At 48.4% G+C, this 24601-nt stretch overlaps 1 protein-coding gene across 4 annotated transcripts in view; it reads right to left on the bottom strand.

Moving 5' to 3' along the window:
• Positions 1-12550, bottom strand: part of SLC6A13 (solute carrier family 6 member 13) — a 32490-nt gene extending 19940 nt beyond the window's left edge. For all 4 annotated transcript variants that reach the window (XR_010947418.1, XR_010947416.1, XR_010947417.1 and 1 more), the window contains exons 1-3: positions 12485-12550; positions 9857-10063; positions 456-590 (exon numbers count right to left, since the gene is read on the bottom strand). Coding sequence is in view for 1 of the 4 variants with exons in the window: in XM_067756102.1 (XP_067612203.1) it covers positions 456-590; positions 9857-10058 (337 nt within the window). In the remaining 3 variants the exon portion in view is untranslated. The remainder of the gene's footprint in view (positions 1-455; positions 591-9856; positions 10064-12484) is intronic.
• Between the last annotated feature and the right edge of the window lie 12051 nt (positions 12551-24601).

The raw sequence follows: 24601 nt of genomic DNA, 5'->3' as shown, positions 1-24601 counted from the left end.
TACATATATCCCCATATCTCCACTCTCTTGTGTCTCCCTCCCACCCTCCCTACCCCACCCCTCTAGGTGGTCACAAAGCACCGAGCTGATCTCCCTGTGCTATGCAAACATTTTATCTATTTATTTATTTATTTGGCCACGCCACGCAGCTTGTGGGATCTTAGTTCCTCCACCAGGGATCGAACCTGGGCCCCTGACAGCGAAAGCACAGAGTCCTAACCAGTGGACCGCCAGAGAATTCCAAAGATGGTAGAATTATTATTTTTTTCTCATTAAAATTCTCTTTTTAGGGAATTCCCTGGCAGTAATTCAGTCTTGGGCCCACGGTGGAAGGTTTAACATAAAGACACAGAGCCTTATCTGTATCAGCACTGCTGATACACCACCCAGTTATTCCAAACAAGGTTTATAACCACTAGTGCAGAGACTGTGGAGTCGGGCGCAGAGCTACTCACCCTCAAAGATGGGGCAGATCTTCCTCCAGGCTGTGATGCCCCCCTGGCTGGTGTACTGGCCTAGTGCTGTCTCCAGGAGAAAGACAGGAATGCCACAGGTAAAGAGGAAGATGAGGTAGGGGATGAAAAAGGCACCTGCGGGTGGGAAACAGGCTGTCCATTACGTGGCACTAGCCTCCTTGTGGTCCACGGTCATCTCCCCCCGTTACCACCCCATGCTTCCAGTCAGAATCCCGGGGATGGGGACTGTGCAAAATGGCGGGGACATCTGTCTAGACGTCTGGAACCACGGCAGAGATCAGGTGTCACCAAGTTACTTAGGACCTAGCCAGTCACTTCCTTCACTCTGAAGTTTCCATCTATACCTTCCAAGGTTTGCTCCCCATCAACTTCAGTTGCTGCCCAAATAACACATAGCTTGTGGTCATAGAAGAAGCTCACCGAGTCACAGATATCCAGGAGCATTCCCACAGCCCACAGTCTATAATTTTTGTCAAGGAAATGATTGCTCTCAATGTTAGAGAGGGGCTTTTAGCGGACTGAAATCAGATTTCCCTTAGTAATCCTCTCTGCTTCTGTTTTCACAGTCACTGCCTGAGACAAGTCTACTGACGCCAGAAATGCTGGCATTTGCTCCACCATAGACCTCTATCTGCTGGCAACTGGGCAGGGGAGTTCACAGGAGAGAGTCCCAGGGGGAGAGACGTGCACAGAGAGACCCAAGTGCCTGCAGAGCGTCCCCTATGAGCTTGAGTGCTGGTCAGCACATGCGTGTGAGGACACTACCCAAGGAGAGGAAAGAATCCCTCAAGAAGATAGAGCCTGGCGGTACTCACGCAAGGCTGGGGACATTCCAAAGACTTAAGGAAGAAATGACACCAATTCTATACAAACCCTTGCAGAAAATTTAGAAGCAATTCTTTCCAACTCATTCTACGAAGCTAGCATTACTCTGATAACAAAAGTAGATAAAGACAAGAAAAGAAAACTATAGATCAGACTTTCATGAACATGACGCAAAATTCTAAACAAAATTTTAGATGTCCAACAATATATATAAAAAAGTAATACGTAGTGGAGTTTATCCCTGGGATACAAAGTTGTTTTAACATTCAAAAAAAAATCAGTGGATCATATTAATAAATTTAAAAAGAAAAACCATATAATCATTTCAATAAATGCAGAAAAGTATTTGACCAAATCTAACAGCCATTTCTGATTAAAAAAAAAAAACTCTCAGCAAGTGATGAATAGAAGGGAATAAAGGGCATCTACAAAACACCTACAGATAACATCATACTTAATGGTGAAAGACTGCTTAACCCCTAAGGTCGAGAGTAAGACAAGGGTGTCCAGTCTTACTATTTACCACTTCTATTCAACATTGGTTCCATCAATATTGATTCTAGTCAAGGCAAGAAGGCAATAAAAGGAATTAAAAGTTATTCCAAATAAAAGTTATTCAGATTAGAAAAGAAGAAATAAAACTGCTTTACTTGCAAATGACATGATTGCCTATGTAGAAAATCCGTTGGAATTTAAAATAGTCAGACTCATAGAATCAGAAAGTAGAATGGTGATTACCAGGGTCTGAGGAAGGGGGAAACAGGGTGATGCTGGCCAAAGGGTATAAAGTTTCAGTTTTGCAAAATGAATGAATCCTAGATATCCACTTTAACCATAGTGCCCACAGTGAACAATATTGAATTGTTTTCTTAAAATTGTGCTAAGAAGGTAAATCTTATGTTGTGTTCTTATCACACACAAAAAATTAAAATGAAAAAAAGAGGACAGAAGGAAACTTTTGGACGTGATGGATATGTTTATGACATTGATTGTGGTGATGGTTTCACAAGTATATGTTTAGCTCCAAACTCATCAAGTGGCATACATTAAATGTGTACAGCTTTTTGCACATTAGTCATACCTCAATGAAGTGTATTTAAAAAGAAAAGAAAGAAAATCCTTCGGAATGTACCAAAGAGCTGCTAGAATAAATAAGTTAATTTAGTGAGGTTACAAGATATAAGATCAGCATAAAAAATCAATTGCATTTCTTCTACTAGCGCAAGCAATTATAAATTACAATTTAACAAATAATACCATTATAACAGCATCAAAGAGATGAACTATTTAGGAATAAATCTGACAAAAGATGTGTACACTCATAACTGCAAAACATTGCTGAGAGGAATGAAAGAAGACCGAAATAAATGGTGAGGCATACCATGTTCATGGGTCAGAAGACTCAATATTATTAAGATGTCAGTTCTTCCCAAATTAATCAATAGATTCACTGTAATCCCAATCAAAATCCCAGCAGACTTTTTTGTAGAAACTGACAAACGGATTCTAAAGTTCATATGAAAATGCAAAGAACCTAAAATAGCCAAACGACTTTGAAAAAGAAGAACTAAGTTTTAGGCTTACCTCTACCTCATTTTCATATTATTATAAAGATACAGTAATTAAAACAGTGTGGTTTTGGTGTCAAAATAAACAAACAGATCGACAGAACAGAATAGAGTCCAGCAACAGGGCCATGCACATTTGGACAACTGATTTTTGACAAAGGTGTAAAGGCAATTCATTGGAGAAAGGATAGTCTTTTTAATAAATGATGCTAGAACAAGTAGATATACATACACACAAAAAATGAATTTCAATCCATACCTTCATTTTATACAAATATTAACCCAAAATGGATGGTAGACCTAAGTGTGAAACCTAAAACTATAAAACTTCTAGAAGAAAATATATGAGACCTTGGGTTAAGCAAAGATTTCTTTCATGTGACATCAAAAACATGAGTCATAAAAGAATAAATTCATAAACTGCACTTCATCAGCATTTGAAACTTCTGCTTTTCAAAAGACATTGTTAAGCAAAGGAAAAATATAAGACAGAATGAGAAAAAAAATTGCAAAATGCATATCTGATAAAAGACTTGTATCCAGAATATATGAAGAAGTAGCAAAATTCAATAGTAAGAAAACAAACGACCTTTTTTTTTTTTTTTTTTGCGGTACGCGGGCCTCTCACTCTTATGGCCTCTCCCGCTGCGGAGCACAGGCTCCGGACGCGCAGGCTCAGCAGCCATGGCTCACGGGCCCAGCCGCTCCACGGCATGTGGGATCTTCCCGGACCGGGGCACGAACCCGTGTCCCCTGCAACGGCAGGCGGACTCTCAACCACTGTGCCACCAGGGAAGCCCTATTTTTTTTAATGGTCAAAAGATTTGAACAGGTTTTCACCAAAAAAGATATGTGGGCTACAAATAAGCACATGAAATGATGTTCAACATCATTAGTCAATATAAATTTAAGTGACAATGAGGTAATGTTTGCACCAATTAGAAAAGTTAAAATTAAAAAGACAGACCAAGTATCGGTAAAGTTGTGGAAAAGCTGGCACTCAGATACGCTGCTGGCAGGAAGGTAAAAATGGTACAACCATGTTGGAAAAGTGTTCCACAGTTTCTTAAAAAGTTAAAGGTGCCGCTATCATATAATCCCGCCATTCCACACTTCAGTGTTCCCTCAAAGGAGATGAAAGCACATGTTTATACAAAGGTTTGTACACAAAAGTTCTTAGCAGTTTCATCTGTAATAGCTAAAGCCTGGAAACAACCCAAATGTCCATCAACAGGCGAAGAGATAAATTGTAGTACATCCATATAATGGACTACTACCCAGTAATAACAAGAAAGGAACTACTGAGACATGAAAAAGATGGATGAATCTCAAAGTAATTATGCTGAGGGATAGAAGCCAAGTAAAGTATATACTGCATGATGCCATTTATAGAAAATTATAAGAAATGCAAACTACTATATAGTTTGGAAACAACCTGGAAAACTAGGCCTGGAAACGACCTAAGTGTCCCTCAACAGATGCATGGATAAAGAAAATGCTATATGTGTAATGGAATATTATCCGGCCATAAAAAAAGAAGAAATTCTGCGTTTTGCAGCCACATGGATGGACCTCGAGGGTATTAGGCTAAGTGAAATAAGTCACAGAGAGAAAGTACATACTGCACGTCCTCTCCTATGTGTGGAATTCATAGAGGCAGAGAGCAGAATGGTGATTACCAGAGGCTGGGGGTGTGAGGAATGCAGACATGTTGGTCAAACTTCGTTATAAGATAAACAATTTCTGGGGATGTAACATACAGCATGGTGGTTGCAGTGAACTATACTGTCTTATATAGTTGAAAGTTCTTAAGAGAGTAGATCTTAAGTGTTATCACCACCAAAAAAAAAGGTTATTATATGAAGGAATGAAGGTGTTAACTAACCTTACTGTGGTAATCATTTTGCAATACATACATGTATTAAATCATCATGTTCTACACCTAAACTTACTATCCATAATATATCAATAAAGCTGGAAAATAGTTATATTTTTAAAAAACAAAACAGGTTTTTGGTTGCATTGGGATGGGGTAGCAGAGGTCAGGGGTGGGAGAGAGGGAAGGAGGAAATTTGGGGGAGTGATGGATACCTTCATTATCTTGATAGTGGTGATGGTTTCAAGGGCGTGTACCTATGTCGAAACTTATCCAACTGTACACTTCAAATGTGTGCAAGTTGTTGTAAGCCAATTATACTGTCATAAAATTGCTAAAACAAAAGTTAGTGGGGAATAGGCTTCTCCAGCTCTTTGCCTCTAGTCCACGCATCCGTAATTCAGGCACTGAAGGAAACGCTTGGTGACCACAAGGGCAAAGAAATATCGTAAACAATTCAGGCACGTGAGTAGATAAATCAGCCCAAGGCTTGCTGGGCAGGAAGGGGCAATTAGGGAAGAGAGAACCCAGTAGCTGATATGAACAGTCCTGCTGGGAGCTGGAAACATCGCAGAGAGAGAGAGAGAAGACAGGGGGCAGGGGGGAGAGTTTTCAGCCTGGCTCAAGCCCCTCATCCCCATCTTTGTGCCACCTGCTCTTCCCCAGTGAACCGAGCCAATGTTTAACCGCACTGGGTCCGGTGGTCAGTCTGCGCCCCTCCCCCTCTGCCTCCTTGAGCTCCTGGGCAGCTGGCCAGAGGGGACAAGGTCCACACCCGCCAGGCCGAGTCACTGGCCCCAAACCGGGGAGGGAGTTAGGGACGAGATAGAGCCCAGGTGCCCACCAGGGAGTCCTGGGGCACTGCCTCTTTCCCCACCCAAGCCCCAGTCACCACCACTCAAAGATGGAGCCACTCCTGGAGACGGAGGATGGAGTCAGTTATCTGCTCCCCAAATCCCCCGTTTAGTCTCCTTGCCCAAATTCTAAAATGTCCTGGCATTTTTCCCCATGGGATGGGAGAGACCACATGCCCATCCTGGAAAGGAATCATTCTGCTGGACACCCTTCTCGATAGGAACACATTCTGTGGCGTCACCTGTAAGGCTCCAGGTGACATTTTTTTAGGACAAACTGACGATATGCCACATGAGCAGCACAGCAGTGAACATGCATGACTATTACGAGCTGTAATCAACACTGCTGGGCCAATACTTGGCATTGCTTCATTAACTAAAAGTGGTGACCAGTTGTGACGTACTCATAAAATAACTGTGACTCTTACATGAAGAAAAACGCTCCTTGTTTCTCTTCATTCTTTAGTATATCTACGGACAACCTCAGGGCAAACGGGGGCCATCTAATGCCCTTGACATTGGTGTCCCCATGCTCCCTCTCCCTGACATCCAGAGGTGGGCTTTACTTGGCTATGGCCCTTCCCTCTGAGATCCCGGCTTTGAGAGGCCCAGCTGTAGCCTCACGTGGGTCTCCAGCCCCAGGCAGCCTGGGTGTTGGGCAACTCAGTCTGCCGGTAGCCGGGGTCCAGGGAGCTGGAGGGCTTCCGGCTGAAGGCCCAGGTTCCGAAGCAGCCAGGACTTGGGTATTTGGGCAGAGCCACCAGTTATGTGAGGAAGAAGGACATCAAGGAGACTCCAAGCTTCTTAGCCTTGTAACCAGTCTGCTTCCCCCCTTAGTCCCCTGCAATCAGTTCTCAACACAGCAGCCAGACAGTGTACAAGTGTAAGATTGGCCCCTCTGCTCAAACCCCTGGCCCGCCTCCCCATCACTGGAGGGAAAGCCAGAGTCTCACAGTGGCTGACAAGCCCTGGGTGACCTGCCCCCCCAAAATGACTCCCCTCCAGTGGCTCCCCAAACACGCCAGCCAACCTCCTGCTTTAGGGCCATTAACACCTGTTTCCTCTGCCTGGAGCACTTTCCCCCTAATATCCACGTGGCCGGCTCTCACTCACCGGCAAGACTTCACTCTAACGTTCTCGGTGTGGTGGCCCGCAGCCCCCCTCCTGTGGCACTCAGGAGCTTCTGATATGCTATGTAATTTTCTTGTTTACTGTGTTTATTGTTTATAAACAATAGGAGTGTAAGCCCCACAAGGACAGGGAAGGGGTCTGTTCTGTTTATAGATTATCACAACAACTCGGAATAATTCCTGGCAGGTGGTGGGTCCACAGTAAGTCACTGTCGTTGGGTGACACAGTCCGGGCTTGGTTGGCCTGACTGTCGAAAGCCATGGGGAGGGGGGTGGGCAGGTGCTCGGGGTAGACTGGCCACAAGGCCTGGACGGCAGGGAGGGCGCTTATCTAGGAGGTGGCTGAGGCGGGCGCCCCCTGCACCCGTCTCCTGATGGACGCTGATTTTAGACAGGCTTCTTGGTACCATTTTCTCAGCATCTCTGGTTTTCGACTACAGTGTTTCACCGTTTCCCTGTTCTTCTATCATATGCTTGCCTCAGCCTTTTCCCTGCTCCGGGACTCACTTCTATTAGGATTTACCAAACGTTAAAGCTGGAAGGAACCGCAGAAGATATCACTTATATTTTTAGATTGGAACTGAAATTACGCTTTGGGGACGTTTTCCTCCCTGACTTCCCCACCAAACAAACATTAATGATAATAAAGTCCCGAGTTTATCCCCCCAGCCAAGCACAAAAGTGGCTACTTACAGCTATGAAGTTCAAGGAAGGGCCCAGAAAAAAGCAGGCTGATGACACCCGTGACCCCAGCACCCTCCTGCAGAAGCTGCTCAGAACGTCCCTCTCGCCCCCAGGAGTCCAAGCCCCAATCTGAGAACCACGGGTTTAAACAAAATCACTAAAGCAGGAGGATGGGGTCAAACCAACCTAGACGGTCTCCGTCCTCCCCACCCCCTTCCCCATGTCGGCAGTGAAGGGTCCTGTCATAAGGAGGCCTCCGTCCCCTCTCGACAAAGAGACGAGAAGGTGACGAGATGAAGTGTGGGACCCGTGCTCTGGGGGGAGGGGACGAGGGGTAAAGGGGACAGAAAGGTTGAGCCTCTGGGAACACCAAAACCCGGAAAAGCGGGCCTGTCTGGGCCCCTCTACAGGCCACACGGGTCCCGGGTTTGTCCCCTTCACACTGGCAGGGGCGCCTCCCGCGTGTCCACCCGGTGGCCCTGGCTGACTCATGCCCTTCAGAGCAAACCCGGGCATCGGCCTCGGGCCCGGCCCCAGAGCCCCTCCGAGCACTTCCTCCAGCTGCTGTTGTCCATCAAGGAGAGAGAAGAGGAAGCCTGAGGCCTTGTGCCCTATCGGGGAAGAGACCGGGGTGCTGGCCTAAGGATTCCGCGGACCGTTCCGTGAGCCCCGAAACGGCTCGTGGGGACCGGCGTGCTGGAGGGCAGGCTCTTCCCGGCACGAGGTGGCCACCCTCCTGCCTCTGGTCCCCCCGAAGCACCCACGTGAGGAAGCAGGGGCCGTGGACACGCTTGCTCCCGGCCTGCCTTTCCCCCGAGACACGGCCACACCTCCCTGGGCCGCACAAGCCTACACAGAGCCCCGGGGCGGAGCTCAGACGTAGGCCTCCCCTCGACAGGATGACCCCGTGTGCCCTGCCCAGGCCCTCCTCAGCCCAGTGGTTGGCACCAAGCCTGGGACCCCTCTCCCACCTCTTCGTGCCACTCCTGCTAATTCCCCAGCCACCCTCACCCAATTCCTGAGAGGCTTGGGGAAAGCGGCTCACCTCCCGACCTTCCTGCCGCGTGAGGAGCTAAGCTGGTTACCGGGTTCCAGACACGGAGCCCCAAGGCCCGGCTTAGCCCCCAGACTCCTTCTCCTGCCTGAACGACAAGCCCCATCCCTCCGCCCTCGGGCCTAAATGTCTGAACAAGCCGGCGGAGGGTCCAGGGCTGGGTCGGGACCTCCCTCCTTCCCTCGCAATGTCAGCCGAGCAAAGTCCTGCGGCTTCAGGCTGCCGGCCAGGAAGTCTTGTGGAGAGGGAACACATCAGCCCATTCCCACCCCTCTGGAAAAATACAAGTTAGCCTCCAACCCCACGGCCAATCCCCGGTTGCCACAATCCTGAAAGTAAGACTATGGGCTCAGAGCACCTGTGTGTCACCCCCTTCCCATGCTCCCTCTTCCACCCCGCATCCTGGGCTTTATCTCCCCAAAACCACTGAGACTGGCTCACACACGGAGGCCCCCACACCCCACAAAGGGGTAGGTGTGGCATTAGGGTTCCCTCCAGGCCTCGTGGCCCACAGAACTCCCACCCCCTCGGCCTGTCCCCGTGACCCACCTTGGCGTTTCCCCTCCTCTAGCGCAGGCTGCAGCCTCCCATAAAACCAGCCCTGGGAGCCCAGCCCCGCTAAGCTCTACCCACCAACGAGGGGACCTTCCGAGCCCACTGCTCGGCCAGAGCACTTCAGCACCCGGCAAATCCCTCTGGGGCTCCCCAGAGGCCCAGGAGTGCCTGAAGGAGAGTCCCCGGTGGGAAAGTGACCAGCAACAGGGGCAGCGGAGTGGCTGCAGCGCCTGGAATGGCGGAGAATGAGAGGCAGGAGAGACGCAGGAAAGAGTTAGAGTTCATGCTCCCCCCCCACACATTTCAGTGGGAAAATCTTAAAGGAAGAGCCACTGGTATCAAAGGTGACACATGGGGGGACACATGTCACAGAGCAGGGGGAGGACAGGAAGTCACGGCTACGGAGTCTCGAGACCTCATGGGACAGTTGGGTGCCGACATCCTCTTCAGCATAGCTACCGTTCGTTAGGCCCTTTGCACACGTGACCTCTACGCGTTACAACAGCCTTGAAGGGCAGTAGAACTATCTCCGTTGACAGCATTTACCCGAGCTCCCAAGGTAAGGCTTGCCTGAGATTACAGGGCGTAAGTAGCAGAGGCAGAACCCAAACTCCCATCCGTCTGGTTCCCAGCCTATACCCGTGTTTCTCTGAAGCCACAATAGGGACCCCCCAGGAAGTCGCCCCTCTGTCTAGGTGTCTCTCCTGCAGTGCCCTCAGGGCGTTTCCAACTCCATTATCCTCTGCGTCCATGGGACTCCCCAGAGGGCAGTAAGTGCGTGAGATGGAGACAGCCTTGGGGTGGGGGGGGCGAGGGTGACGCAGTGGGTCTCACCTCCCCCGTTTTTGTAGCAGAGGTAGGGAAACCTCCAGACGTTGCCCAGCCCGATGATCTCCCCGGCCACGGACAGCACGAACTCCATCTTGTTGTTCCAGTGCCCCCGCTGCAGGCCGCCAGCCTCCTCCGCCTTTTCCATGCCTGGGCACACTGGTTTTGTCTCTCCATTACTGGTTGTGCTCGAGACCCTGCTATCCATTCCACCTGGAAAACAAGCAGGGTGCTCCGTTACTGCTGGGAAGCCTGGAAGGAAAGCTGCCCCCTTCCTTCGCCAGGAACTTCCCGAGGGAATAGAGCCCTGGAAGAGATGAATCCTACTCCTGTCCGCAGATCCACGTCCTCCTTAGCATCTCTTGCTGGTAAAGGCTGGGTAACAGCTGCTGAGAGTATATATCCCTTTCATGTGTCAGGAAGAAAGTGCTGATCCTGAGCCACAGACACTTCTCCCCTAGAAGGTTCCTTGGGTGGGGTTTGTGGACATGGGGTGTTCATGTGCCCCAGGTTGTCGGAGTTCTCCCTTCCACCCTACAGCCAGCTTCGTCTGCATTAGCATGTGCCTCAGTTTCTCCATTCCATGTATGGGGACAGTCACAAGGATAGGAGTTGAATGTATCCTCAAAGTCACCAATTTCCCTTTTGGGAATTTACCCTAAAGAAATAATTGCGATGGTTGGTAAAGATTCAGCACTGAGGAAGTTCACTGTTTATAACAGCCAAATATTGGAAAGTATATAAATGTTCAGAAATGGTAAATAGGTTAATAAATTAAGGCACGTACGATGGACTACTATAGAATCATGAAAAAATGTGTTACAGAAGAAAGTGTAGTGAAATGAAAAGTTGTTCACAATGTGTGAAGTGAAAAGTTAGGACATAGCACACATGACACGATTTTGCTGGGAAGATACCTTATAAAGCATTTGTATGCATGAAGATTAGGATATCCACCAGTGGATGGGCTATAGGCATGTTTTCCTTATCTATATTTTCTACATTTTCATCGAAGAACACGTTTTATTTTGTAATAGGAAAATAAATGTCAGTATTTTTGGATCCCTGCAAGGGGGTGAGAGTGGTTGAGCGGGACCAAGCACTCTGCGTAAGATGAGCTAACTTTTGGCCGCACATACGGCATGGGGGATCTCAGTTCCACGACCAGGGATCGAACCCGTGCCCCCGTCCCCGACTGGGAGCACAGAGTCTTAACCACTGGACCACCAGGGAAGTCCCGAACTCTGGGCTCTTTTTCTTTTTTGGTGGTGGCCGGTGCACGACTCTATTAAGTAGAGAAGGCAACATAAAATGATTACAGAGCCGTAGTGCTGCACCCTTCCTGGCCCTTTCCTAGACTCGTACTGGGATTGAGGATGCGACTGGATGTGGCCCACGTTCAGTGAACAGCTACTGTAGACTAAGTGCTTTACATATAGTTATCTCGTTCAATCCACACAGCTCTGAGACGTGAGCAGTATTCCCTCTGCTTTGTAAGCAGGAAGCTGCGGTTCAGAGAGGCTGGGTGACACGGGTGCGGCCGTGTGGCACAGCCGGGACCTGAGCCCACGCTGCCTTGCTTGTTCACTTACCTCCCGCAGTCATACTGGCTGGTGGGTCTAGCGTAAGCATCCCCGACTGTATACGGCGGCCCCCTCTCTGGAGAAGTGGGTACACGCACTTCTTTCTACTCCCCGAGAAACGTTCGCATGAACACAATTTTCTCACAGGAGCCCCAACTGGCCACAGATTCTCCTGTGGCTCTGCCTTCCCAGCGGGGCTTCCCCGAGGGATCCAGAAAGTCAGAGGGAGGTCAGGAACATATTGCGTATTTGATAAATGAATGGGCTTCAAAGACTGTGGGTTAAGAAGGAGAAACCCAAGCAGCTGGCCCTCAGAAGCTTCCCCAGTCCTTTTGAGAAGGTCTCCTCATGTCTTGTGCAGGTTCTGGGGCTGATGGATGTCTTCCAATGATAAAGCACCATCTCCCTCACTTCTCCATTCCCCCAGACCCTAGAAGAACAGACCCCTAGGGGCCCCTGGGTCCCTTAGCCACGCTGGGTACCAGTCCTCAGAGCAGCATCGTGCGACTGAAGGACAAGCCTGGGTTCAAATCATAGCTCTGCACCAGAGACCACACGACTTCAAGGAAGTGAATTAATTACTCTGAGCCTCAGTTTGTGCGTCTGTAAAAGCGAGGGTGACGGGATACACTTAGCCATGAAGATTAAATGAGGATATATATATATATATATATATATATATATATATATGCACTTCATAGTATAACAGGCACTCAAATTTTTATTTTCTTTTAATCCTGTCAAAAGTTTTATGTTCTTTCAACTTTCAATCTTGTCTCAGAAAAGAGAGCCTTGATTTTCTTAGAAGTAAACCCAAATGTCTTTCCTCTCCGTCTGGTCTCTTTCTCCAAATCACATTGGCCCTTAAATCAGCGGCCACTGAAGTTCCAGAAAGTCAAGACAATAGCATATAGTCTTTGCACATGACACATAAATGTCATAGTTTCCAGGAGAGGATCCCAGAACCCTTTGGCTGTAGGTCCCGTGAATCCTACCCACCTACAGTCTGAGACCCAGAAGCAGGAGCAAAAGAGAAGAAAACAGCACCAACCTCAGCGCAGCTGCCACCAGAGGTCCTGTCAGAGGGGAGAAGAGCTGTCCAGGGGGAAAGGGAGGTGCTGCCTATTTAAAGTGTGGCTCCCACTCCTCGGGCACTTGTAATTCTAAACTTGACCCCGCCCACATTCCGCCCTCCGTCCCCTGCTCCCCCCCCCTCCGCTCCGCTCCGCACAGACACTCAGACACACACACACACACACACACAGAGACACACATAGACAGACACACACACACACGCACGCACGCACGCACAGAGACACACATAGACAGACACGCACGCACGCACACGTGCATACACGTGCACAAGCGCGCTTGCACTTACCTGCATATAGAAAAGTCTGAAGAAGTGTTCGCCGAACGGTTATTAGTGGCTACGTTTGGAGAGTGGGGTTGGGGTCAGGAGAGGAAGTAAAGCTTTTTAAGCTTTAGTATTATTTGAAGTTTTAAATAATGTGCTAGAATTGATTTTTTAAATAATTGTCTCCACCAACACAGAAAAGGAAGTGTCAAGGTTCACAGCAAAGCGAAGTCCTACCCCCATCAGGGCACAAGAGCTGACAGATGGGGAAGAGGATGGCGGAGGGTGGAGTCATCGGAGCCCCAGCCCCACCAGGGCGGATGTGCAGAGTGCGTGGAGGCTGCTCGGGCTCCAAGGCCCCGTGGTCCAGGGTCTGGGTCCTGCTCCTACCCCTTCCCAGGCTGAGGCCGTGAACAAGGTGTCCAGCTTCCAAGAGTCCTATTTTCTCACCTATAGAAAGAGGAGAAGCGAATGGACCTGGAGATGATCATACTAAGTGAAGTAAGTCAGACAGAGAAAGACAAGTACCATAGGATATCACTTACATCCTAAATCTAAAATATGATACAAATGAACTTACCTACAAAACAGAAACAGACTCACAGACACAGAGAACAAACTTACAGTTACCAAAGGGGAAAGGGGAGAGGGAGGGATAAATTAGGAGTTTGGGATTAACAGATATACATACTATATATAAAATAGATAACCAACAAGGACCTACTGTATAGCACAGGAAGCTATACTCAATATCTTTTTTTTAAGTGTTCTTTTTTAAAAATTTTAATTAATTAATTAGGTTGCGCCGGGTCTTAGTTGCGGCAGAGGGCTCCTTAATTGTGGCACATGGGCTCCTTAGTTATGGCATGCAAACTCTTAGTTGCGGCATGCATGTGGGATCTAGTTCCCTGACCAGGGATCAAACCCAGGACCCCTGCATTGGGAGCATGGAGTCTTAACCACTGCACCACAAGAGAAGTCCCTCAATGTCTTGTAATAACCTATAATGGAAAAGAATCTGAAAAAGAATAGATACATATGTGTATGTATAGCCAAATTGCTTTGCTGTATATCTGAAATATTGTAAATCAACTATACTTCAATAAAAAATAAAAATTAAAAAAAAAAGAAAGAGGAGAATATTCCTTACCTTGCAAAGTTGCGGGAGGTTTCAGGAGATCTGAGTAAAGGGCCTAACACACAGCAAGCCCTGCTTTACCCTTAAGAAAGTATTCACGGTGAGCGAGGAAGTTTCCTGAAGGGGGCGGGATTGACAGACCCCTGAGCAAAGCCGGCTCCTGCCAGACAGAAGGAATGAGTCGGGGGTATGGGGGGTGACTGAGTGGGATCGTACAGATGTGCCAGTGAGGAGGGTAAATCAGAGACTCTAAGGCAGTTTCTATCCCTCACATCCCCCATCCCCCATCTAGGGCGCAGAAGCACATCCTGAAAACACCCAAGGAGCCTCGTGGAGATGATTATTCTTAACGTTTCTGCCGCCCCTTCCCTCTCCCCACCACCATCCATCCGTCTAATTTAAGTGTGTAAAGCAATAGACAACAAGGGTTTCCTGAGAAAGGCTGCAAACTCATGCAAAAAAGCCCATCTTCAAAAGCAATTAACTTCCATCCTTACTTATCAGCGAGCCGTACTCACTAATGACCTGGCACTTGTAATCTAAAGTCACCGGATAACTGAGGTTTACCGAGGTCTTCTGAGAAGCCGGATGCCGCGCAGCTGTTGGCGATGCTTCTCAGCCCTCCTGTGTCCTGACGCGGGGGAGCCTCTGGGATCCCAGCGTCCAGGATCAGTGGGGTAAGTCTGAGTCAGTTCTGAGTTGCTGCTCCTGTACTAGGCAACGTCTGGTTTTTCTTGTTGATCCTATTATTTTTGCATAACGGCTGCCATGTTACCATGTCGATTGCTACTTCGTTCCTCTCCAAGGCTTTATTCCTCTCCAATTTCTTTTTCTCTATAAAGCAGGAGCGATGCGGTAGGTCTTTTGCCCTGCCTAGGCTGACTAAGTTTAAAGAAGTGTGAGAACACTGATAGATGAGCGCGCACGACAGCTCCTCACAACTCCGTCTGGGGTCGAGCACAAGTCCGGCAGGACAAGCCTTGTCTCCCTCGGGTCACCAGCATCTTTGGGTCTCCTGGGTGCAGGGTCCGGGAACTGGAAACAGTGCTAGAATCAGCGTTCAAGGCTCCCTTCTCAAGAGGCTGCTAAGTTTCAAGACGCACTTGAGATCGTTAGTGAGGGTGACTGGAGTCTGTCCTCCCAGAGCCGTATCTACGAAACAAGGCAGACCCTGGAGAAGCAGACTAGGAGGCCTTGGTTTCTATCAAATTGACCCTGGGTTGTTTTTGTTCTTGTTTTTGTTTGTGTGTTTGGGTTTTTTTTTTTGCGGTACACGGGCCTCTCACTGTTGTGGCCTCTCCCGCTGCGGAGCTCAGCGGCCATGGCTCACGGGCCCAGCTGCTCCACGGCATGTGGGATCTTCCTGGACCGGGGCACGAACCCACGTCCCCTGCATCGGCAGGCGGACTCTCAACCACTGCGCCACCAGGGAAGCCCGACCCTGGGTTTTTTAGATGCCAACATGCCATGATCTAGTCTCCCAACAATTTTTTGGGGTCTCTCCTAGGAGTGAAACAAGAGCAAATAAATTTTCAAAGGAGCTTGATTCGTTTCAGAAAGGATATTTCCGAGCAGCACTGGTTTCAATATTGGAATGGGTTGGCCAAGGGAGTGGCCTGTGGGGGCGGTCTTCTCCTCGGGAGATCCTGTAAATTAATGGGCATAGTTTCGTTTAACCACAGGGGTGAGGGACCTTTCTGATCCCTGTTGACCTTTTTAATCTCTTTTCAAAGATCACACCAAAAAGGAAGAAAGGAGCAAGTGGAATGAACTAAACAACAACAAATCACGGTTTGCTAAAACTGGAACAATTTGAGCAAAAAAGTGAATGACGATGGTCTTGAATTATAACCCCAAAGAATAAAATACATTCACGAGTTCACACTAACATAACTAAATAATCCATTAAATAAATAAATGGGGGAGGAAGGCCAGCCCTTCCGTACAGTGGAATTCCAACTAATAAATGCATGAAGGAAAGAGAGAGATTGAAAATCAGCCCTAGACAAATATCACCATGATAACTGTTGTAGACAAGACCCACCAATGAATGCTAAAATCAGTGGGTGAAAGTTCGAGAGGGACAGAGTTTACGCAGTTCCAAAGTATTTTCCCCAAGATATTTATTAACTACAAGGGAAGACAGGAACTTCACAGGAGAGCAAGCAGAACGCAGTAGAGGTGGCAGAAGCCACCTGAACTGAGTGACCGAGGTAACAAGACATCAGTATCCACATCCTGAACCGTGTGAGACAATTACTAAGAAGGACACAACGTTTCTGTGGCATTCTTGCCAAAAATGTACTTCACTCATGAGAAAACATAAGACAAACCCAAAGTGAGGGACATTGGGCAAAACAACTGACCACGAACTCTTCAGGACAGGGGACTAAGGGGAAATTACAGCTGAGTGCAGCGTGGGTCCTGGGTGGAGTCCTGGATGGGATGCCAGAACAGAGAGGGATGTCGACGTAAAGCGGTCTTACGTTTAGTTGAATCGTACTCTACCGGTGGTAATATCCCGACAAACGATGCAATAGTTACATGATTTGTTAACACGGGGGGAAGATGGGTGGTGGGTGTATGGAAACTCTCTGTACTATTTTTGCAACGTTTCTGTAAGTCCGGAATTAACTGAAAAGAAAACTTTTTTAAAAAGATGATGTGGTCCTGACTGTTGTCGTGCCAAGTCCTTGCCTCTGCTGTGAAAAGCTTTGATGTCACGCTCGGGAACCATGGCTGTTACTGTGATGTGTTCTCTTGTGCTGTGTTTGATTCCAGATAGGACAATTAGCCTAAAGTCTATAAGCCCAAGTCATAAATAAAACTCATGACACCGAACATTAATAACATCAATCGTCACCATGATTAATGTCTCCTGAGCACCTCTGAGGTGCCAGGCACTGTGCCCAGTGCTACGTACCCACGCATCATCCCATCTTATCCTCAGAACAAGCCTGTGAAACAGGGATCGCCACTATGACCATCTTAAAGATGAGAAAACATAGGCTTAGAGAGAATTAAATGACTTGCCGAGGGTCACGCAACTTAGAAAACGGTAGAGCCAGAGTTTGCACTCAGGCTTGTAGGATTCTGAGGTCCATTACTTCTACCTACCATGCTCCACGCTACACTTTAACCCCAGGGGGAGAAAGACAAGAATAAAGGTTAAGAAGAACAGCTCCGGCAGTGTGTTTTTTTGGCCTATGGCTGCCCCCTGGGATTAAACGTACTTTCTTAGGATAGAAGTGAATAATGAAATGACAAGAAAAATGTTGTTTTCACTGAAAACTTCATCAGATCTGAAGAATATTCTTAAAATCTAATGAGAAGACTCATTCCAATCCCAATGTGTTCTGCAATCTTCCCCCACCACTCCACCCTCCTATCGAGGGAAGGAAATCATACCTTTTCTCTTTAACTCCAGAAAATTAATTGTAGTTCTTTTCCAATTGTATCCAGTTTCTTCTGATCCTGTTACCCTGATTTCTTGCCTGATTCTCAGAGCACAGAGAGAGGAGAGTTTGCAACGTTTATGTCACGAATCCCGGCAGGAAGCTTGAGGCTGATGAACGGTTGGCCATCAGGGTAAATGGGGTCTACAAGCCCAGAGCTCTGGTGAGGGATTAGGGCCAGGGGACAGCATGTTAAGATTCATGCTTGGAAACATCAATGGTTGGGGGTCTTTTATCCTAAACATTTTTAAACACCACTGCAGGCGTTCGCGATGGGCAAGACATATGTTGATGCCTGATCACTTAGCTGATGGGTGTCTCTCGTCTCTCCCTGCTGATGACTCTTCTCAGTCCAGAGAGGGGAGGCAAAGGGGGCCATGACCACAGAGCTCTCTCCGTCCTGGTTTCCCTGAACAAAAAAACCACAGGGCCCCTTCAAACGTGCCGTGTCAGCAACCTCCAGCCAAGGCCCACCAGGAACACACCTGTGGTTTACTAGTCACAGCTGAAGGGAGGATGCCCACCACGTGTGTCCGTGAGGGGCCGTCAAGGAAGGGTCTACTGTGAGATCAGTGTGTCAGGTGGCTGTGAGGAGGGATCAGGGAGCAGAGCATGGCTCTGGACTTGCACGCTATCTGGAAGCCGCACCGCCGGGCATGTGGGATCTTAGCTCCCCAGCCAGGGATCGAACCCACGGCCCATGCGTTGGAAGATGGATTCTTTACCACCGGACCTCCAGGGAAGTCCCTGGAAGCAGGGATATTTTATGATTGGATTTCTTAATGAATCTTGTCTAAAAAGCAGGAGGAATGAAGTGAAGCTAAAACCTGGAATCGGTAAGGAAGCAGCAGTCACCCACGTGAGCCAGCATGGGGTGCCGGCTCGTTTTGGGGGTTTGGACCACGTTCACGTTTCTGTCTTTGTTCCATCTTTGATCACTGACTGGGCTTCTTTTTTTCTTGATCCACCACAACCACGTGGCCTTGTCTGGTGCTGACGTGGAACCAGGCCCGGCTTCTGGCAGCACCAAGGCCTGGCTGGCAGGGCCCGACCCATCTCCAGCTGTCAGGGGCCCCTTTTCTTCCCTCAGCCACAGCGGCCATGCACTCAGAGGGCTGAGCTGAGCGGGTGGGAGGTGGTGACTCGTGGGGGAGGGGGATTCCACGTTTCTGCTCAAGGCCTTGTCCACAGGCCTTCTCTTCTCTCTTCCTGTATCCTCCAGCCTTCAGACTAAGCCCAGTGTCATCCTTCTTCACTCTTACTATTGCCTGCTGCTGAGACACACTGGGACCTGGCACCTGGGACCCTCTGCTGCAGTGCTTGCACCTGGAGAGACGTCTCCTCCAGCAACAAAGAAACTATGAGGGACTAAAAATACCTGCGTGCCTGCAGAGCTGGGGCAAATTATGGACAACACGATACAAAAAGACCAAAAAAACCCAACTGCCACTTCTGAAGGGCGAGAGCAAAAGCAGGGTACTGGGCATGCCCCCTGCTCTCAACACCAGAAAGAGGTGGGCAAAACACCTAAGCCGTCCGTCCAGCCCGACCCCTGGACACACCCCTACCTTCACCCCATATAAGGAACCAGCTCGCCTTGCCCCTACACCCCCCAGGGAGTGAGCAAGGGAACCTGTTGTTCTCACTCTCTCTGCCGCAGCAGGGGCCCCAGTAAAGCCTTGCCTGAATTTCTTGTCTGGCCTCTTGTCAATTTCTATTGACTGGGGAAGGCCAAGAACGCGCGCTGATCGGTAACACCGCTACACCCTCCGTTAAAAAAATTTTTTTAGAGTAGATGGACGTCACTGGGCCATTTTCCTCTTGATTCTTCCACAAGATTAAAATGTAAGCTTTTCGGGATCGGAAATGGCAGAGCACTGATGGGAAGTCTGGTGGAGCCTGGTTTTAGTGGCCTCGTATCAACTAGGAGGGAAGGACGGTAACAGGACAGGCTCCTTGGCGTTGCTGACGCCCCTTTTCACTAGCATCCCACCTGCTCCAGGGGTCATCTGCTTTGTTAAGGGTCCTTACGTCATGGCTGATGGCCACACACGTGGTAATCTGGTCCCACCCACCCCAGTTCCCCCTCTAGTAAAACCCTTTTCCTCGACGTACCCCGTTTGCTCCTGTCTCGCGGGCCTCCCTCCTCCAACCCCCTCCTGGCGCTTCAAGACCCAGCTCACACCCCACACCCTCCACGCAGCTCTCAGCTGCCCCCCCTCTCAGCCAGCCTTCTGTGCATTTAATTCAGCCCTTAGTCCTTCCTGTGTTGCTCTCTAACTGGTTCCATTGCGGGAGTTTGTGAACTCCTTAAGGGAGAAAGCTTAGTTTTCTCTATTCCAAGGAACACCATGGTGCTGGACACACCTACTGATTGATCCATGTCAGGCTCCCACCCCGGGGTGGGATATGCATGTGAAAACTGAGGGAGGGGGAGGCGGGGGTGAGCATGCACTTCTCCCCAGGCATCACGCAGCTCATGCCATCACACGTGCAGTGCCTTTCACAGAGCGCCTGCCGACGGAAGGGACAGCTAACCCAGGAGCACGTGATCCTTCCCTGGAAAGTGATTCCCAGCACGGACCGCAGCAAAATCACTGCAGAGCTGGAGAATTTAGAGAGAGCCGAGTGTAACTACCTATACACAGCTGTCTAGCTAGCTGGCTACGTATACGTATTGTCCATAACTTATGGATAATGTATAGCCTGGGCCCAGCCTGAGCGCTTCTGAGCCAGTACCTCCAGGCTGGGGTCCAGATCCCTCGTACTTTCTGAGCCCCACGAGGTGCTGTTAATGCACAACCAGGGTTGGAGCTACTGCATCTGAAGAAGTTCCCACGTCGAAACCTGGCTCTCAGACGAGCTAAGAGTCTAGTATCCGCTGACGTCATTTGCAAGGAGGAAGGTCAGATCACACACCCCACTCCATGTCCCCCTCCCAAATCCCATGATCCTTAGCAGTTAGGAGTTTTACCGTCACCCTTAGCCTATGTTCGCAGCCGTGGCTGCCCGCTGTAATCACCGGCGAAGCATGAAAAGGTGACTGCTGCCTGGCTCCCAACCCTTAAGATTGGGAGCCAGAGCCTGAGGTGTAGCTTGGACACTGAGGTTTTTTAAGGCTCTTTGAATGACTCCACTGGGCGTGGAGTTGGAACTAAAGTCAGAAATCTCTGTAGCCTAAATCCTCTGACTGCTGTTCCCTATTTCTCATTCTGTCCTCAGGGAAGATGTACTACAGCTGGGCTTATATTTCAAACTCTTTTTGAAACCCACTCTCAGCTTTTTCCTCTCCAAGATAAATAATCACAAACCCTTTCATCTTTCCTAAGAGGCCTTATTTCTTACCCCACCCACTGTTCCCTTCTCTCTTCTCTGGACGCTCTCCAGGCGCTAAACATCCCCTCCCCGTCAGGCTGCAGCATCCAGGACGTCCTCCTGACTCCCCCAAGCCGTGTCCTGCTGACGCGCTGGGCTGTGCTCGCTCCAGCGGTGGCTCTGAGTTGCTGACTCAGTTCTTGGTTTCCAGCAATGACGATTTCAGCAATTGAGGAACCCTCTGTACACACCAGCGGACTACCAGGCAGAAGCCTGAAGAAGTGACTATTGGAACAGGGCAGTGAGCTCTGCAAGGCGACCAATGTGGGGGGAAAGGCAGAAATAAAGGGCATAAATGGAAAATGAGGCAAGAGCACATTTCCGTGTGATGAAAACAGTGGATATCCTAGAGGCAGAAGCCACCATTCAGTCCTGGGTCTGACGACCTTGGGCCATCCACTCCACCCCTCAGGCCCCCCGTTTTTCACACGTGGGATAAGAGAGTGAGACTGGGTCATCTCTTGGTTTCCCTTCAGCTCTGAATCTTCCACAGCTGAGCTCAGGCTGTGATAGAAAAGAGACGGTCTGCTCATTCCGCGTCTCCCTGACCTGCCCGAAGTCTGTCTCCCAGTAACTCCAGTCATTCCAACAGTTATCACTGTCCCAGTTCTGAGAAGCAGGGAGTAAAGTCCAGACCTAGCACCACTAGAATGAGCTTCTGTAAGACAGTACACCACGCCCTCCCGGACACAGAAAAGTCTCAGAGCACTCAGGCCATTCAGCAGGTACTTGAAACATTTGAATGAACTGAAGATATTTTTCTCAGTCTCCAAGAATTAGCGCTGTAGATAATGACTACAGTAATCAGTGTTCACCTCTTCATCAACAGCTATACCCACCGAAACGCAGCACCATAGAAAGCCATCCATATTGCAGTGATGGCCACTGCTGGGCACTTCAACATACTTTTTCCTTAGTCTTTATTGACAACCCAGGAGGACTGGCGTCATCCCTGAATTATAGGTAAGAAACCGAACTTCCGAAAGGAGAACCAAATTGCCCAAGGTTCCAAACCTACTAAGATACACAGTTAGGATTTGAGCTCAGGTCTCGCGCAGACCCTCCTGCTTCACCCAGCAGAGGCAGATATGCCGTTAACGAAAGTTAGTGAAGTTAATAAAGCTTGAGCTTTACGGCCCCTCCCTTGCATAGGGTGCCTTCCAATCCCGTGGCTAATTTTGAATTCTTAATTATGCACCATTTTGCATAAGGAGGGCCTCCACAATTGACTAAACTTCAGGTCCTAGAAAACCTAGATCTACCCCTGCACGCAGCTTCCCGAGTTCACAAAAACACCATCTTGTGTAGTAATTTCAGGCTAAGGGCATTTTTAAAACATGAATTCAAGAAGAATCGTGCTGGCTTTCTGCTCTGTGAGCGATGCTGGTACTTTAACGAAGCAACAGAGTGAGAATTCCCCTTGTACCATTTGAACGTGGGTCATTCACTACTCATTCTTTTCCCACCCTTCCTTGGTACCCATGGGATGCTTCCCCCATGACAGCTGTGGGTTTCTTTCCTGTCTCCCTGGGGCAGGCCTGCTGGAAGGAGTTTCACCCCATGGGCTCTCCACCCTGGTTTTCACAGCCCCCTTATTCTACCCCAGAGCCGGGCTAAGGACTCGGCTCTGCCCCTCCTGCCGCCTTGTTCTCACAGTCTGCTCTTTGGACCAGAGCCTGCGGCTGATGGGGACTGAGCCTCAGCTGCTTTTAGTAACCATCAAGGCACTGCCTGTCAGTCACTTGGAAAGGAATGACTTGAAAAAAGAGGAGAAAAGAGAAAGCATTCTATACCTCAATTTCTGTTACATGGGCCCAGAATTTTTCACATTTCATTCCACCTTCTTCTCTAACCCCATCAAAATGTTCTTGTTTTTGGCCGCGTTGGGTCTTCGTTGCTGCGCGCAGGCTTTCTCTAGTTGGCGAGCGGGGGCCACTCTTTGCTGTGGTGCGTGGACTTCTCATTGTGGTGGCTTCACTTGTTGCAGAGCATGGGCTCTAGGCGAGTGGGCTTCAGTAGTTGTGGTGCGCAGGCTCTAGAGCACAGGCTCAGTAGTTGCGGCACACGGGCTTAGTTGCTCCGCGGCATGTGGGATCTTCCTGGACCAGGGCTCGAACCCGTGTCCCCTGCATTGGCAGGTGGGTTCTTAACCACTGTGCCACCAGGGAAGTCCTCCCCCCCATCAAAATATTTTAACACTACTTTTTATCTAGGGTTCCCTTCATCTAGACCTTAGTTATCAGATCCCTCTTCTTTAGATTAAAACAAATTTTCCCTCTTTCCTCCCCTCTCTGCAAACCAGCGAGTGCAGATACAACTTTGGAAAAATACAGCTTAGAAAAGAAATACCTTGGAAACTGGGGATTTTGTGTGAACTCAGAACACCACCTGCTTCTCCCCCCACCCGTCCACTCACTGTCTCCATAGCCTCGATACCCCTGCACAATGGCAGCCATCTCATAAATCAGAAAAATCTTAGAAAGAGAGAACTTAGCTATTCACACATAATATTTCCCAGACACATTTTTCACACAAAGATTAGCCATCTTTGAGGAATAATTTAGATACTGGGTTGGCCACAAAGTTCATTTGGGTTTTTCCATACCATCTTATGGAAAACCCAAACAAACTTTTTGGCTAACCCAATCCTATCCTACTGGCAGCAGAAGCATGGAAAAACTGATACGAGGATGCCTGGAAATCTTAAGACTATATAATACTAAGACGTGATTTAGTACATCTATCTAGATCTAGATAGACAGGTAGATAGATAGATAGTTAGATATCCATAGATCCTAGAACAGTAGGGGACTTCTCTGGTGGTCCAGTGGTTAAGAATCTGCCTTCCAATGCAGGGGACGCAGGGTTTGGTCCCTGGTCAGGGAACTAGATCCCGCATGCCACAACTAAGGTCCTGCATGCCGCAACTAAAAGATCCTGCACGCCTCAATGAAGATCTCACACGTGTCAACGAAGATCCCACATGTCGCAGCTAAGACCCGGCACGGCCAAATACATAAATAAATATTAAATTTAAAAAAAAGAAGAAATGCAAAGCAAGCACACACAGCTAGCCCTGACACACTCTCTGTTGAGGGGAAAAGTTGCCATAGTCAAGTGAATGTACAGGAATTGCCTGTCAGTAGCAGAGATGACAGTCTTATCACCTTGGAAAGGCATTATTACTTATTAGTTTACAAACCTGGGATGAGATGCTTTCAAACTCTGAATTCTGCCTCCAGTCTCCTCTCTCGCCTTATCCTTTCTTACCACATACCAAGAAATCAATTTATTAAGCTGCCTTACCCATCCCTAGGACCTAAAAAATAGGAACTCTCAGGATGAACGGGAAAGATAAGAAGAGTCATTTCCGTGATGAGGGAATCCTCCCATTTCCGTATCTGTGAATGGAGCTCGGGAATGGAAAATAGAACAATTTTTGCTGACAGCCTCCAAAACGATGAGGCTACAGAAGAAAAAAGAAAAACGTGCAGAGAGGAAACAAATTTGCAAAGCCTCTTAATTACACATACTGTGAGTCTTATGAATTAAAAAATTCAAGGAAATCTGATTCCTTCATCCAGAATTGTGACTTAAAGATTAAAAGAACACTTTGCATAGACATTAAATGGCATATGAACAATTTGGAGTGTGTTCAGAAGAGAACTACCAGTAAGATCAGGGAACTCAGAACACTAGAAATAGACTTGATGAGATCTGGAGGTTTCTGTTTCTCTAAGAAGAGAAAATGTTTGTTCTAGTGAATGCCAAAGAGCAGTTATAATTATCCCAAATTGCGGCGGTCGTATAAACGTTCAGCCCAAGTGAAAAAAGTTACTGCTT

Source organism: Pseudorca crassidens, chromosome 11, assembly GCF_039906515.1.
Source record: "Pseudorca crassidens isolate mPseCra1 chromosome 11, mPseCra1.hap1, whole genome shotgun sequence".
NCBI lineage: Eukaryota > Metazoa > Chordata > Mammalia > Artiodactyla > Delphinidae > Pseudorca > Pseudorca crassidens.
The sequence above is the reverse complement of the archived record's forward strand: the minus strand, read 5'-3'. Positions and strand labels throughout refer to the sequence as shown.